General features: G+C 34.9%; 1 protein-coding gene across 1 annotated transcript; it reads left to right on the top strand.

Annotated features, from left to right (window-relative positions):
* Nucleotides 1-7,975: 7,975 nt before the first annotated feature.
* On the top strand, nt 7,976-9,995 carry LOC104771391 (allene oxide synthase, chloroplastic). The gene has a single exon (XM_010495900.3). It carries the CDS (start codon nt 8,307-8,309, stop codon nt 9,855-9,857), a length of 1,551 nt encoding a protein of 516 aa, XP_010494202.1. The 5' UTR covers nt 7,976-8,306; the 3' UTR covers nt 9,858-9,995.
* The last annotated feature ends 3,388 nt before the right edge of the window (nt 9,996-13,383 follow it).

Raw genomic sequence — 13,383 nt, 5'->3', positions numbered from 1 at the left:
ATAATATCCAATCAGATGTTTTCTCTAATCATCGGAATTTATTTATCCCAAATCCTAACAAAACTGCTTACTCATCTTTTCTTTCTTTTGTGTTCCTTGATTTTCTAATCTTAACATTAAAACCTTCAAATTTGGTGTTTGAAATGGTTTATTTTTTATGAATTCAATTTAGTTTGATATTTTCAGAATGGTTTTTATGATGTTCGGAATTAATGATTACAATCATTTTATTTAGTTTGGTATGTTATTTGTATTTCTTTTAATGAATCCAGATTTTAACTCTTCTATTGAATTCAGAATGATTTTGAGTTTTTACTTTGAATTGGATTAAAAAACCAAACCCTATCCAAATCTAGAATATATTTCAAGGTTTTGAGTATAACTCAAAAATATCCAAATCCGATTAATATATCCGAAATGGACTTAAAATCTAAAATTATTCGAATGAGTCCTATTTCTTAAATCCAAAAACTCGAATATCCGATCTGAACCCGATCACCGACCCTTGAATTTACCATGAAAAATCACATAAATCAATCGTCACAACATTATATCCAAAGAGTAATTTGTACCTAATAAAGCTTATAGCTACATAGTAGATCACAACCACAAAAAAGTATGTAGCTATGCAGTTTTTTTCTTTTTGGGGTAGTTTTATTTTTTTTGTGGTAATTTTTGGGAATTTAGCAAAGCTAACAAAAAAAAGCAAAATTAATTTTCTAACAATTCTAATTATTTTTTCTTTTGTATTTTTAGACAAACACTTGTTCACATTCCATTAAGATAGAAACCAAGTACATAAAGATTTTGAAATCCCAAACTTAAAAGTACAACAATAAAAGGCATTCCCCAATGCGATAAGAGGATAGATAAGCTTAGCAGACAAACGTTCTTCGAGAGCTTTGAACCAAAAGCTAGATAGCGTCTTCGTACATGTGAGTTCAAAGATTATTGACAATTCTTCCATGAACAAGTCAATGGATGAAAAATGGTCATTGTCCAGAGATGAAGTGACGTTGGATGAGGGGCCAAGGCCATGGTTCTCACCGGTGTGAGAAGGTCAACACAAAGTAGGAAAATGACAAGGTTTCAAGAAATGGTGGTGATGCTCTGGTGATTGAACTGGTTTGCTAAAGTTGATGTCTTAGAGAGAGATATGAGCTAGACAAGTCATATACGTAATCAACACTACGAAAACTTGGAATTGGTATCCATAGTGTGACACCCCGGTTTTAGAGACTTGCGGAGAGGTTTAAAAGAATTGATTTGGCCACCTATGTCACCAAAGTGCACTTATCTTTTCGGTCAAGGGTCCAGAGAGAACTCTAGAGTTAAGCGTGCTTGAGCTGGAGTAGTCTCGGGATGGGTGACCTTCCGGGAAGTGATTGTTAGAACTGTGCGAGTGAGGACAAAACACAGGAAAAGATCATGTGGTGATTTGTAGGGATGGTAACAAGTCTTTAAAACCTCCTGGACGTAGCAAATTGACCATCAGATATTGATGGGCTCACGGGCCTAGTGAGAGGACGTGAGGCCCATTAAGGAAGGTGGGCCCATGGACTGGAATTGAACATTGGGCCTACTAAAAGGTGGCGGTCGGGGCGTTACAAGTGATATCAGAGCCGAACCCAGCCGAGTGTGGAGTCAAGTTTGCTCACACCATCGGGGGTGACGGTCTTAGTGCACAACGAGGACGTTGCGATTTGTTAGTGGGGGTGAATTGTGACACCCCGGTTTCAGAGACTTGCGGAGAGGTTTAAAAGAATTGATTTGGCCACCTATGTCACCAAAGTGCACTTACCTTTTCGGTCAAGGGTCCTGAGAGAACTCCAGAGTGAAGCGTGCTTGAGCTGGAGTAGTCTCAGGATGGGTGACCTTTCGGGAAGTGATTGTTGGAACTGTGTGAGTGAGGGCAAAACACAGAGAAAGATCATATGGTGATTTGTAGGGATGGTAACAAGTCTTTAAAACCTCTCGGACGTAGCAAACCGACCGTCGAATATAGATGGGCTCACGGGCCTAGTGAAAGGACGTGAGGCCCATTAAGGAAGGTGGGTCTATGGAATGGGATTGAACATTGGACCTACTAAGAGGTGGCGGTCGGGGCGTTACACATAGACCATAAAGGTTCAAGCTATGGGGTTTATAGATCTAATTTTGTAACTCGCTGTCTTTCAGATGCTTCTGTATAGGTGTTGCAGGAAAAAATTGAGGGAGGGGGTTCACCCGAAACCGCTTCTATTTTTTATGGTGATTAATGAATAGTCGCCAAGGTAAATTGGTTTCAAAAAAGGTTTGGGAATTTTGCAGAGAATAGAAAACAAAAGGGGCAAAAACAAAATAAATAAAAAGAATACAAAGACGGGATCTCAAAGTAGCAGTGATTTGAGATGGTTTTCTTTTGATGTTGTCTACCAGAAGCTCCACCGGCGTCAGAACGGTTCATAGAGGGAGTTGCCTCGATAACATTGCCTGGGAGAGCTTTTGAGATGATTGCTTTCATTTTAATTCCACGTGATGGAAGCTTAATTTCTTTAACCATATGTATCTATTATATTCTCTATAAAAAATACATTCTATACTATTTTGCCCTTTATCTAACATCATTACCACTACCAGTCTATCACCACTTCCGACCATCACACCACCCTATCTCCATCCACCACCCTATCTCCGGCCACCAACCCACTTCCGGCTACTACCACCACCACCACCTTTAGTCACTACCACCAAACCAACACCAAAATGGTAATATTTATTACTCTCTTATGTTATTTTTTAAATTTGTATTAAAAATAATATGCTATATTCTTCTTTGTTGATTTTTTTGAATTGGTTATCCAACAAATTCACCTGTAATTTCAAAAAAAAAAACAAACAATCTAACTCTTTTTTAGTAAAAAAAATTCATCATAGTTTTTATTTATGTGAAAAATAGTAAAAAAAAAAAGGTATCTGATCAACAGAAGACACATTTGAAAAAACAAAGAGTAACAAACCAAAGGTCCCACATCGGCATCGAGATATGAAGAAATACAAGAACTGATCAATAAATGCCAGTATCAAATATCAATCATCAAATCCTGATTGGGTTTAGAGGCACACGCCTCAAAAAGATTTTAAAGTCTGTTATCAATAAACTACACTTGTGTTTTTAAACTTATTTACTGCGACACATATTACATAGGGCTTAAATTGAACCGATTCTATGTAGAACACATAAGTTCCTCACTATTTTAGTTGATATCTCAATAAAATATACTTCCTATATTCTAATATATAAATTTTTCCAGCTAAAAGAATAAAGTTTTAAAAATCATAAATATTTTGTTATTTTTACATAAAATATATAGTTAAATATTTATTTACAAAATTTAATCAATAGAAAAAAAGACTGAAGAATATAAATGGTCATAACATACTAAGTAAACATAAATAATGCATAGGAATCTGAAGAAAAACTTAAAAAAATAGAACAAAATAAAAGAGTAAAAAATTTTATAATTAGAATACACCTACAAAATTTATTATTTCTATTTAAAAAAGCGAAAAATTAAAAGTATACAAATTACAAACCGAGAATAGATATGAATAGTACAAGAAATATGGTTTCAAGCTAAAATTTTTCTTTAAATTTTGGGGAAGATCTGCCTATTTTCAGATCAAGCTGAACACATAGCATATCCAGATTTCCTGTTTTTCAATATATATCGATTCAGACCCAGATCATCCGGATACTTGCAAAATGTATATCTGTCCCACAGCAAAACACATCGAACTCTTCACCTTGTTTTTTATTTTGATCTGGAAAATTAAAATAATAAAATAAAGTGTGTCTTATTAAACATTTGCTTCAATAAAGTCTTTCAAAACATTCGATATATGTCTTTATAATTTTTAGAATATCAATAATTTGCGACTTTTCTCTCAGACACAAGAATCGAGGAACTTTCACCATATCTCCTCTCCGGCGCCGGCAAAGTTTTCCTTTGCCGGCGTAGGGACTTAAACCTTTTTGCTTCCAGTTGTTCTCGAGTTCTTGTTTCTGTTTTTACTCTTGTTAAACTTTTTTACTCTTTGAAACCCTCTCGAATCCTCTTGAAACAAATGCATCTAGCAGGCGAAATAAGAATAAACAACAAAGAGGACAGTAGATGGCCGGCGTTCTCCATCTCTCACCCTCATATCGCATCAACTTACCCGAAACTTAATGTAGAAGAACCACCAATTTATAGATCTGGGTCTTCGAGTATCCAAGAAGAGCTCTCATATCAAGCTTCGTTGATGGCAGGAGCATGTACTTTTGGACCGTCAGATGCGCCATGCCTGGTAGAGACGCCGATGGCGCACGACAACTTCCTCCTCCTGGTTTTGACTTCCCGTACTGGAGAAAGTAAGCTCATATGGTTCATATCCTTTGATTCGAACCTCGGAAAAAACCCTCCACAACCGTCCTTCCATTCACCGGAGATGCTCGAGCCACCGCAAAACTTATCAACATCTCTGTACGACCGCCACACTCAAAACTCTCACTTGCCAACCAAAGTGAAGCTAGGGTTTCATCTGGTGGGCTTAGCAAAATTTGGCCCATTAAGGTGTTTGAAGGCCTTATACAAAAAGTGTGATCCAAGCCTCTTTCAACAAATATCCAGGTCTGGTCTGAATTCTCTTTACCCAACCCTAGTCAATCTATATGTCGTTTTATGAATCCAATTGACCGAAGACTTCATTTGGAACATATCTCACCATCGTTGCTAGATTGGTACAAGAATTTTGTGAAAAACCTGTTTTTAGTTACACTTAGGGATGGTATTTATGAAATTGAAAGCTTGATGGAAATCGGCATTATGATCTCGGCTTCACGAAGCCGTGATTACCGAAGCTTCCTCAACCTTTTTCATCTGCCTCCTTTGATTTCTGAGTTTAAGCAAGCGTATCCCACAAGCCTTTTGGCAAACACTTTAAAGCGACTCCCACCTGACTATATAACCGTAGTCATCTTTGTCCTTGCCGATGATCAAATTCATCAAGCTCTTCTCATGCCGGTGAGAAGTTTGGCCATGACATCCCTCTCAACGTCACGTAGTCTTTTTGACAGTGACCATTGCATCGTTCATTGCTTCGTCTATGAATGATCCTTCGACAAACTGTATTGTCACTTGTGCCAAATTGCCACTAAGCTTTTGTCTCCAAGTTATCTTGGATTCTTTGTCGAACTTTTCTAGCTATCCCTTTGTCTTGTTATGTTTGGTTATGCTTGTTGTAAGCCTTGTTACGTTTGTAATATTGGCTGCCTTGAACTTTTTTTGATCTGAATGAAACCAAGCTTTTGTCCAAAAAAATATGTCTTTATAATTTCATCTAACTAGATGTCCACCATTAGCCCATTAACTTCTACATCTGGCTCAAATTTGAAGGATCCAAGCAGTAGTAATCTTGTTTAGATAACAAAACCAGATCCGGGTATTTTGAACATAAAAGTATATCATAGCAAATCCTGAATAGGAATCTCTGATTAGGGAGAGCTAATTATTAGGGAAGCAAGATGTGTATCTTGCGGACTTAGTAATATGGACTGTAAAGTCCATTAATGAAGTGAAGCCCAACTTGAAGAATATTCTAGATCTTGATATTACTTATTGACTTTGTACAAGCTATTTCCTTAATTATATGTTTAGGAAAGTTTACATTATGTTGTGTTAGCAATATGTCAAAGCTAATAACTATATATATATGTATAATATAACCTCTATAAATTAATAATGTTGGGACCAAGACATTTTATTAATTTATAGTGATATTAATTTATCTATAAATTAATAATTATTATTTTCAAATGTAAATTAATAATTATTAATTTATAGATATATTTTTAATAGTTTGAACTTTTTAAATTATGAGTTGAGACAATTTTAGCAAAATAAGATTATACTTTCGGATTTTGTAAATTTTATGGTATTGGAATTGAATTTGTAATATATAGAAAACATTATAAACAATAAATTACAAATACAATAGACAAATTCAATTATACACTTGACATACATAAATTCAAATTTATGAATAATAATATCAATTGTTGTATTTTAATAGTCAATCAAACTATCAATATTTAAATGATAAATATCTAGAAATTGAAAACTTATAGTTATTTTTATGACATGTTACAGAATATTTTATATTATTATAGTTTGAAGATACAACATAGCAATTGTTTTATAGATATGAGCTTAAGGAGAAACATACATATTATATATATATATATATATATATGTGTGAAAATTTCTATGATTATTAATTTATCTTTTTGTTGGGACCATATTTTACATGGAGATTTCAAAAAACTTATTATTTTATTATCTTATCGAATTTTGTTATATTTTATACTAACCCAATTTGGGATTCACAAAATTTATTAATTTATAATGTTTATTAATTTATAGAGTATTAATTTATAGAGGTTTTACTGTACGTTTAATCTTATGAAACCCAACACAATAAACTATTCTATTTCTATAATACCTCTCCGTTTCAAAATATAAGATGTTTTGGAGAAGTTTTTTGTTTCACAATATAGGATGTTTTCAAGTTTCTGTGCAACTTTTAGATTAGTTTAGTATTTTATATTATGCAGTATTGTTTCTGATTGGTTGAACTTATTAAAAGTAAAAATTTCTTAATCTGCGTGCTTTAGTTAAAACATCCTATATTTTAAAACGGAGGGAGTATTTTACATGGTATAGAGCAGTCGATCTAGTAGATCAAAACTAAAAGTTTCCGCATTGTAAATCTTTGTGTTATCGTTTCGTGATCATGGAGAAATTCATCGACGAAGAAGATGCTGACGACGATGACGATAATATTGGTCGTTAGGTTATCTAGGTTTTTTATTATTATTATTATTAATTATTTTTTTTTAAATTGACAAAGACCTAAGTCCTTTTTTTTTCAAGCTATCATGTTCATCTAAAGATATCGAGTACCATGTGAAAAATTTAGAAGAGAGATTATATTGGCAAAGATACAACAAAATATTTATATAATATAATTAGTAAAAAAGAAAAAAAAAAAAAGAGACAACAAAATGCGCTAAGGTACAAAACAAACGCTTGGGACGTTTTAGTTTTTATTACAATAACTCAAAATTGGTTATTGAGCCAAATTTCCTAATAAAATGTACACCTTCCATTTAAACACGTGCGTGTTTGAACAAAATTATTGATTTCACAATTTCAAGATAGTATAAAAATAGCGTAACAAACTCCAAAAATAATATGGGTAGTACATGATGGGGGAAAATTATACATTATCTCTACCTTTTGGAACTCTTCAAATAATATTTATATATTTTCGTCAACTTCCAAATAATTCTTCTAAATTCTCGATATTACTTTCGTTTATAATAAAGACTTAATAGATATACTTAAATGTGACATTCATGATCTAATCGAAAGAAATCAAACATAAATAAATGAATCAAATTAATCTAAATCTTAGGCTATCTCGCAAGTACAAAATGAGGATATATAGTAGTAACAGCTTTTATAAATTAAAAATTGAGAAATACAAAAACAGAGCAACAAACAAGTCATTAAAAATATTTGACAAATACTACCAACTTTTTATGACAATTTTTTATATATTTCTCATAAGGTTTTTAAACTATCATTTTAAACAACTAATGCTTTGCCTACCCAAAAAAAAACAACTAATGGTTTTAAAAAATCTCGATATTACTTCCATTTATAGAAAGACTTAATAGATATACTTACGTGCCATTCACGTCTAATCGAATCAAATCAATACAAAAAACAATCGAATTTAATTAACCTAAACCTGAGGCTAAACAAATTCTCTTAAGTACATAAAAACAGAGCGACAAGCCCCTGTAGAAAAAAATGAGAATAGTAGTAATAATAAATAAAAAATGCAGAAATACAAAAACAGAGCAACAAGTCCTAAAAAAAATAGTACCAACTTTTTATAAAATGGATTCAAAGCACGTTTCTAATGAGCCGGCCGGTGGTCAGACTCTCTATAAATAGAGATCTCCATCATCACTCTGCTTGGTCACAAAAAGGAATCTTCTCTCCACGCCACTCTTAATTTTCACTATTTCTTTTTCTTCTCAATTTTTCATTTCACATTTGTTTATTTCCACTATAAATACAAATTCCAAGTCGTCTTTATTTTCTACACAACAATAAAACCCATTCAATACATATTTGATTTCCATTCTTGATAACTGAAAAATATCTGTCAAGAAACCCCAAAAAAAAAAGAAAAACAAGTCGCCACTGTTTCTGATGGCTTCTTCGGTTTCAACGCCTTTCCCAGTCTTTCTTCAACCAAAGAGCGTTCGTTCAAGGCCGTTGAAATTTCGAGTTCTGACCCGTCCGATCAGAGCCTCAGGATCAGATCTAGCCGTAGAGACACGAACCGGATCTAAAGATCTCCCGATCCGTAGCATACCCGGAAGCTACGGTTTACCAATCGTTGGACCAATCAGTGACCGTTGGGATTACTTTTACAACCAAGGACCTGAAGAGTTCTTCAAATCTCGCATCCGTAAATACAACTCTACCGTCTACAGAGTCAACATGCCACCTGGTGCTTTCATCGCCGAGAATCCACAAGTCGTGGCTCTGCTCGACGGTAAAAGCTTCCAAGTTTTATTCGACGTCGATAAAGTCGAAAAGAAAGATCTCTTCACCGGTACTTTCATGCCATCAACTGAACTAACCGGCGGCTACCGAATCCTCTCTTACCTCGACCCGTCGGAGCCAAAACACGCAAAGCTCAAAACACTACTTTTCTTCCTCCTCAAGTCAGCTCGAAACCGGATCTTCCCGGAGTTTCGAGCAACTTACTCGGAGCTATTCGATTCTCTAGAGAAAGAGCTTTCCCTTAAAGGAAAAGCCGAATTCGGCGGCTCCAGTGACGCAGCCGCCTTTAATTTCTTGGCTAAAGCTTTCTACGGGACGAATCCTGCAGACACAAAGCTTAAAGCCGACGCGCCAGGTCTTATCACTAAATGGGTCTTGTTCAACCTTCATCCTCTACTCACTGCTGGTTTACCAAGGGTTATAGAAGAGCCTCTCCTCCACAGTTTTAGCTTACCTCCAGCGTTGGTCAAATCTGATTACAATAGACTCTACGAGTTTTTCTACGAATCAGCCGGTGAAATTCTCGTTGAAGCCGATAATTTGGGTATCTCGCGAGAAGAAGCGACACACAACCTACTCTTCGCCACGTGCTTTAACACGTGGGGTGGGATGAAGATACTGTTCCCGAATATGGTTAAACGGATCGGGCGGGCGGGTCAAAAAGTCCATATCCGGTTAGCGGAGGAGATTCGATCCGTGATTAAATCCAACGGTGGAGAATTAACGATGGGTGCGATTGAGAAGATGGAGTTAACCAAATCAGTGGTTTACGAATGTCTCCGGTTTGAACCGCCGGTTCCGGCTCAATACGCTAGAGCGAAGAGGGATATGGTGATCGAGAGCCACGACGCGGCGTTTAAAGTCAAAGCCGGTGAAATGCTCTACGGTTACCAACCGTTGGCGACCAAGGATCCGAAGATTTTTGATCGGGCGGATGAGTTTGTGCCGGAGAGATTCGTCGGAGAGGAAGGAGAGAAGCTTTTGCGGCATGTATTGTGGTCTAATGGACCGGAGACGGAGACTCCCACAGTGGGGAATAAACAGTGCGCCGGTAAGGATTTCGTTGTTTTGGTGGCGAGGTTGTTCGTGATTGAGCTTTTCCGGCGATATGATTCGTTTGATATTGAGGTTGGTAAGTCGGCGTTAGGTAGCTCCGTTAATTTCTCGTCGTTAAGGAAAGCTAGCTTTTAGGAGCTAAGGGGTAAAATTGTATTTTGTCACTATGTTTGCACGTGTGTAATCAATCAAATCATTTTCTTTTTCTTTTTTTCTCTGTTCATCTTATTTTCTTGTACTTCGTATGAATTGAATAAAGAATCAATTACAAGATGACCACTTTCTCTGATGGTCTTTGTTGATTCCGCCACTTTCGAAACAGTTTACGAATATACCATTTATTCACTAGTAGAAATTACGGAGTTACCCTTATTGATATATCAGATTTGTTATTTTAATAACTCATTCATCGTTGCTCTGCTCCTGCCCGAAACAGGTGAAATAGAAAACACGAAATGTTTGGGAATCAATAATGACGGGCAACTATGATTTTGCTAACTTTTAGGGTTTAGTTCTCTACTTGGATCTTCCAGAACTCTATGTGTAGGTTGTGTCTGTTTTAATGACGTTTGGGTTCTCATTGTCCGTTCTTAAGTTCGCCCTGGCTTCTAGGGTTTAGTTTCCTTGTATTGTCTGCTAGAACTCCTACATATATATGGTGTCCGTCTTACTTACGTTTGGGTTCTCATTAGAATCGATTAGACTTTGTTTTCTACTATAGTTTTTATAAGATTAAACCTAAACTCGTTTTAAAAACCCTCCACCATCCCGCTCTTACACCAAGGGCAAAATCGCCAAGAAAATGGTATATATAAAAGCCCATTTCGAAAATGGCAGATCCATTAACTTTTGCCCAAAAATGGCAGTTTAGACAAGAAGCCCTTGAATAAACTGCTGTGTATTTTTGTCACTACTGTTATTTTTGTAATGTGATATTGCGATGTATTTTTTTACAGGGTTGTTTTAATATCATCCCATAAACAATTTTATGTTTTTTTTGCCTTTTGTGCCGAGAGATGGGGATGACAATTTTGGAGTTTTGCTTTCTATCTCTCTCGTCAAGTGTTGCCTTCTATTGTGTGGAGGCAGTGGAGCCTATCTATGTGGCTAGGAGTGTCTAAATGTGATATATTCTAGGTATCCTTATTACAAAGAAGATGCTACATTACCTACACTTTGGAGAGAAGTTGGATGGGAGTAAAGGGACCATATTCTAGTCAACACTTCAATAGAATGCATATCATACCAATGTTCCACTATCATCAGTACACTTTAGGAGATTTAAATCACCTTCCTCTAGGTGTAATGATCAGTTGTTAACATGATACCCTCTAGATTTATATTCCTTCATCATCATTGGTTATCCCACACTATATATAAGCCTTAAAATATAACAAAAGTTTGCCAAAATATTGTGGATCTAGCGCAAATACACACTTTTCACTGGGCATGTGTATGTTTTAGCACTCTACACGGTTTGATTGTAGATTGATTGTATACTCTATTAGTTTTAGAGATTTGAACAAAATTGTTATTTCTCGCGAAAGTTATTGCCTTATTGTACCAGCTTATGATTATTACTCTGTGCTTGGTTTTAAACTGTGAAGATTTCATTGACAGATGGAAATACAACTAATTTTTGATTGGACGATACTTGGGTTTATGTTTAATAGGAGAGGTGAATGAATGGGTTCACCCCTAAGAGTGAACCCAAGTATCGTCCCTAAGTTGAGTAACTTCAAAACCATAACTCGAGCATGCCCTGAAGCTTGGGATTGTGATTCTAGCCAGGCAAGTGTTTCGAATCCTTCTGTCAAGGTGATGGAACAAACCTTTAACCCGGGTGCGGATGTTGGTATGTATAAAAAGATTATCATGACCTTCACGTAGACAGCCTTTCGTAATGCTCATCATTTTTTTCATTGGTATGTCAAGGTAAAGCTTTGAATGCTCATCCAGTTATGATATTTTGTGACCTCAAGTCATCAGATCATACTTTAGAATGTTAGACACTTCATGCTAACATTTCAGACGTCTACAAATCCAACAAAAAATGATCCAAAGCTCTGAACATATCCGTCTGGAATTCGAACTCCTTTAGTTATCTCTCATACTCAGCCAACTGAAGTATCACTTTAGCTTCAGCGAGTCCATTAGCTATGGGTTCGTCTAAATGGTACAGTAATTTATGTTTAACTCACTTCAATGAGTGGTGGACAAACAAAAAAAACTCATTTCAATGAAAATATCTTATCTTATCTTTATTTGTGATAAGATAATTAAGACTATCTGAATATAATATTGGGGTGTTATGCCCTGACTTAATTGAAGTGAGTTGAACATAAATAATTTTATCTCAATTTTTTTCTAATTACATTAATTCAATTGTAACTATTATTGGTATATGTATAATCAATTTAATTCAGATATATACAATTTCATATACAAAATAATCTAATATTTTAACATTTGGTCTTTCAAACATATTATCTAACTATAAATATATTAGTCTCTTAATAATAATATATAATTACTCTTTAAAGAAAATTTAACTAAAATGAAAAAACAAAAACTTATCAGCCATTGTATTATGAAAGATTCAATAAAATTGAGTAGTATACAACAACAAAAATAATTGAAAAATATAAATTTATCAAGAATAAGATATACATATATTACAATTATCTATTTTTAAAATATAAATTTACAATATCGAATCTTAAAATAAAAATGAAATGTATTTTTTATATTCCATCGTTGTCATTCATGGATGATAATCAGGTTGTATATAACTCATTTTTTTTAGTGATTTAACTTTTTTTTCTGTAACACAGGAGTTATCCTTGATATACTCTATATTCACTGTTTTTTTTTCATGATTGTTATGTTCTATTATATTTTGTTTCATTAGTATTTTAATTGTGTTTTGTTGCATTTAGTGTCCAAGTGAGTCTTTTTACATTTTAGAGGTTCTATAGTGTCTTTGTCTATTTTATAGTGTGTTTTGTGTCTTTTGAACCATTTCAGATTAATATAATGGAAGACACACATTTGAATGCAAAGAAAATGATTGATGATTCAGAACCAGTCTGCAGTCCCTCAAAGATCGACTTGTATGAAGACCTAAAAATTGGGATTTAGCTTCAGAGTTCTTAATCAAAGTTATTGGAAATTGAGGAAGATTTGCAATGGAGGTGATTTCAGGCCAACCGGATGTGCGTGTAAAGAGTTATACCTGTTTTAGTGAACATATATACATCTAGAGCGAAGACTGGAGCTACAGGACAGAACTGGTCGATCAGGCGGTCAATCAGATGGTCGATAAGACGATCAATCAAACACAGAACCATACTCTCAGATGAAGCAATGATCAACCGAGTGGTCGATTGGTAGGTCGATCAACCCGGTACCAGACGATGACGATCAACCAACTGGTCGATCATTCTGGGCATTTGATCGACCAACAAGTGGATCGTGAGGTCGATCACGTGTTATTTTTGAAGCCAAACTCAATTTGTTCCGATTTTCTTTAATTTGTGTTATTTTAATCCGGTTTGGTCTCTTATTTTCCTACATATACACAAACTCGTCTTTAGAAGAGAGGATGCTATGTTTTATGCTTGTTTTAGGATTCTAAACTTTTCTCTCTAGATTTCTTGTA

Source organism: Camelina sativa, chromosome 20, assembly GCF_030686135.1.
Source record: "Camelina sativa cultivar CO46 ecotype springtype chromosome 20, ASM3068613v1".
NCBI classification, from domain to species: Eukaryota; Viridiplantae; Streptophyta; class Magnoliopsida; order Brassicales; family Brassicaceae; genus Camelina; species Camelina sativa.
The sequence above is the reverse complement of the archived record's forward strand: the minus strand, read 5'-3'. Positions and strand labels throughout refer to the sequence as shown.

What these genes read in the sequence shown, in the direction of transcription:
- LOC104771391 (XM_010495900.3), top strand. Translation starts at nt 8,307, where the DNA reads ATGGCTTCTTCGGTTTCAACGCCTTTCCCAGTCTTTCTTCAACCAAAG.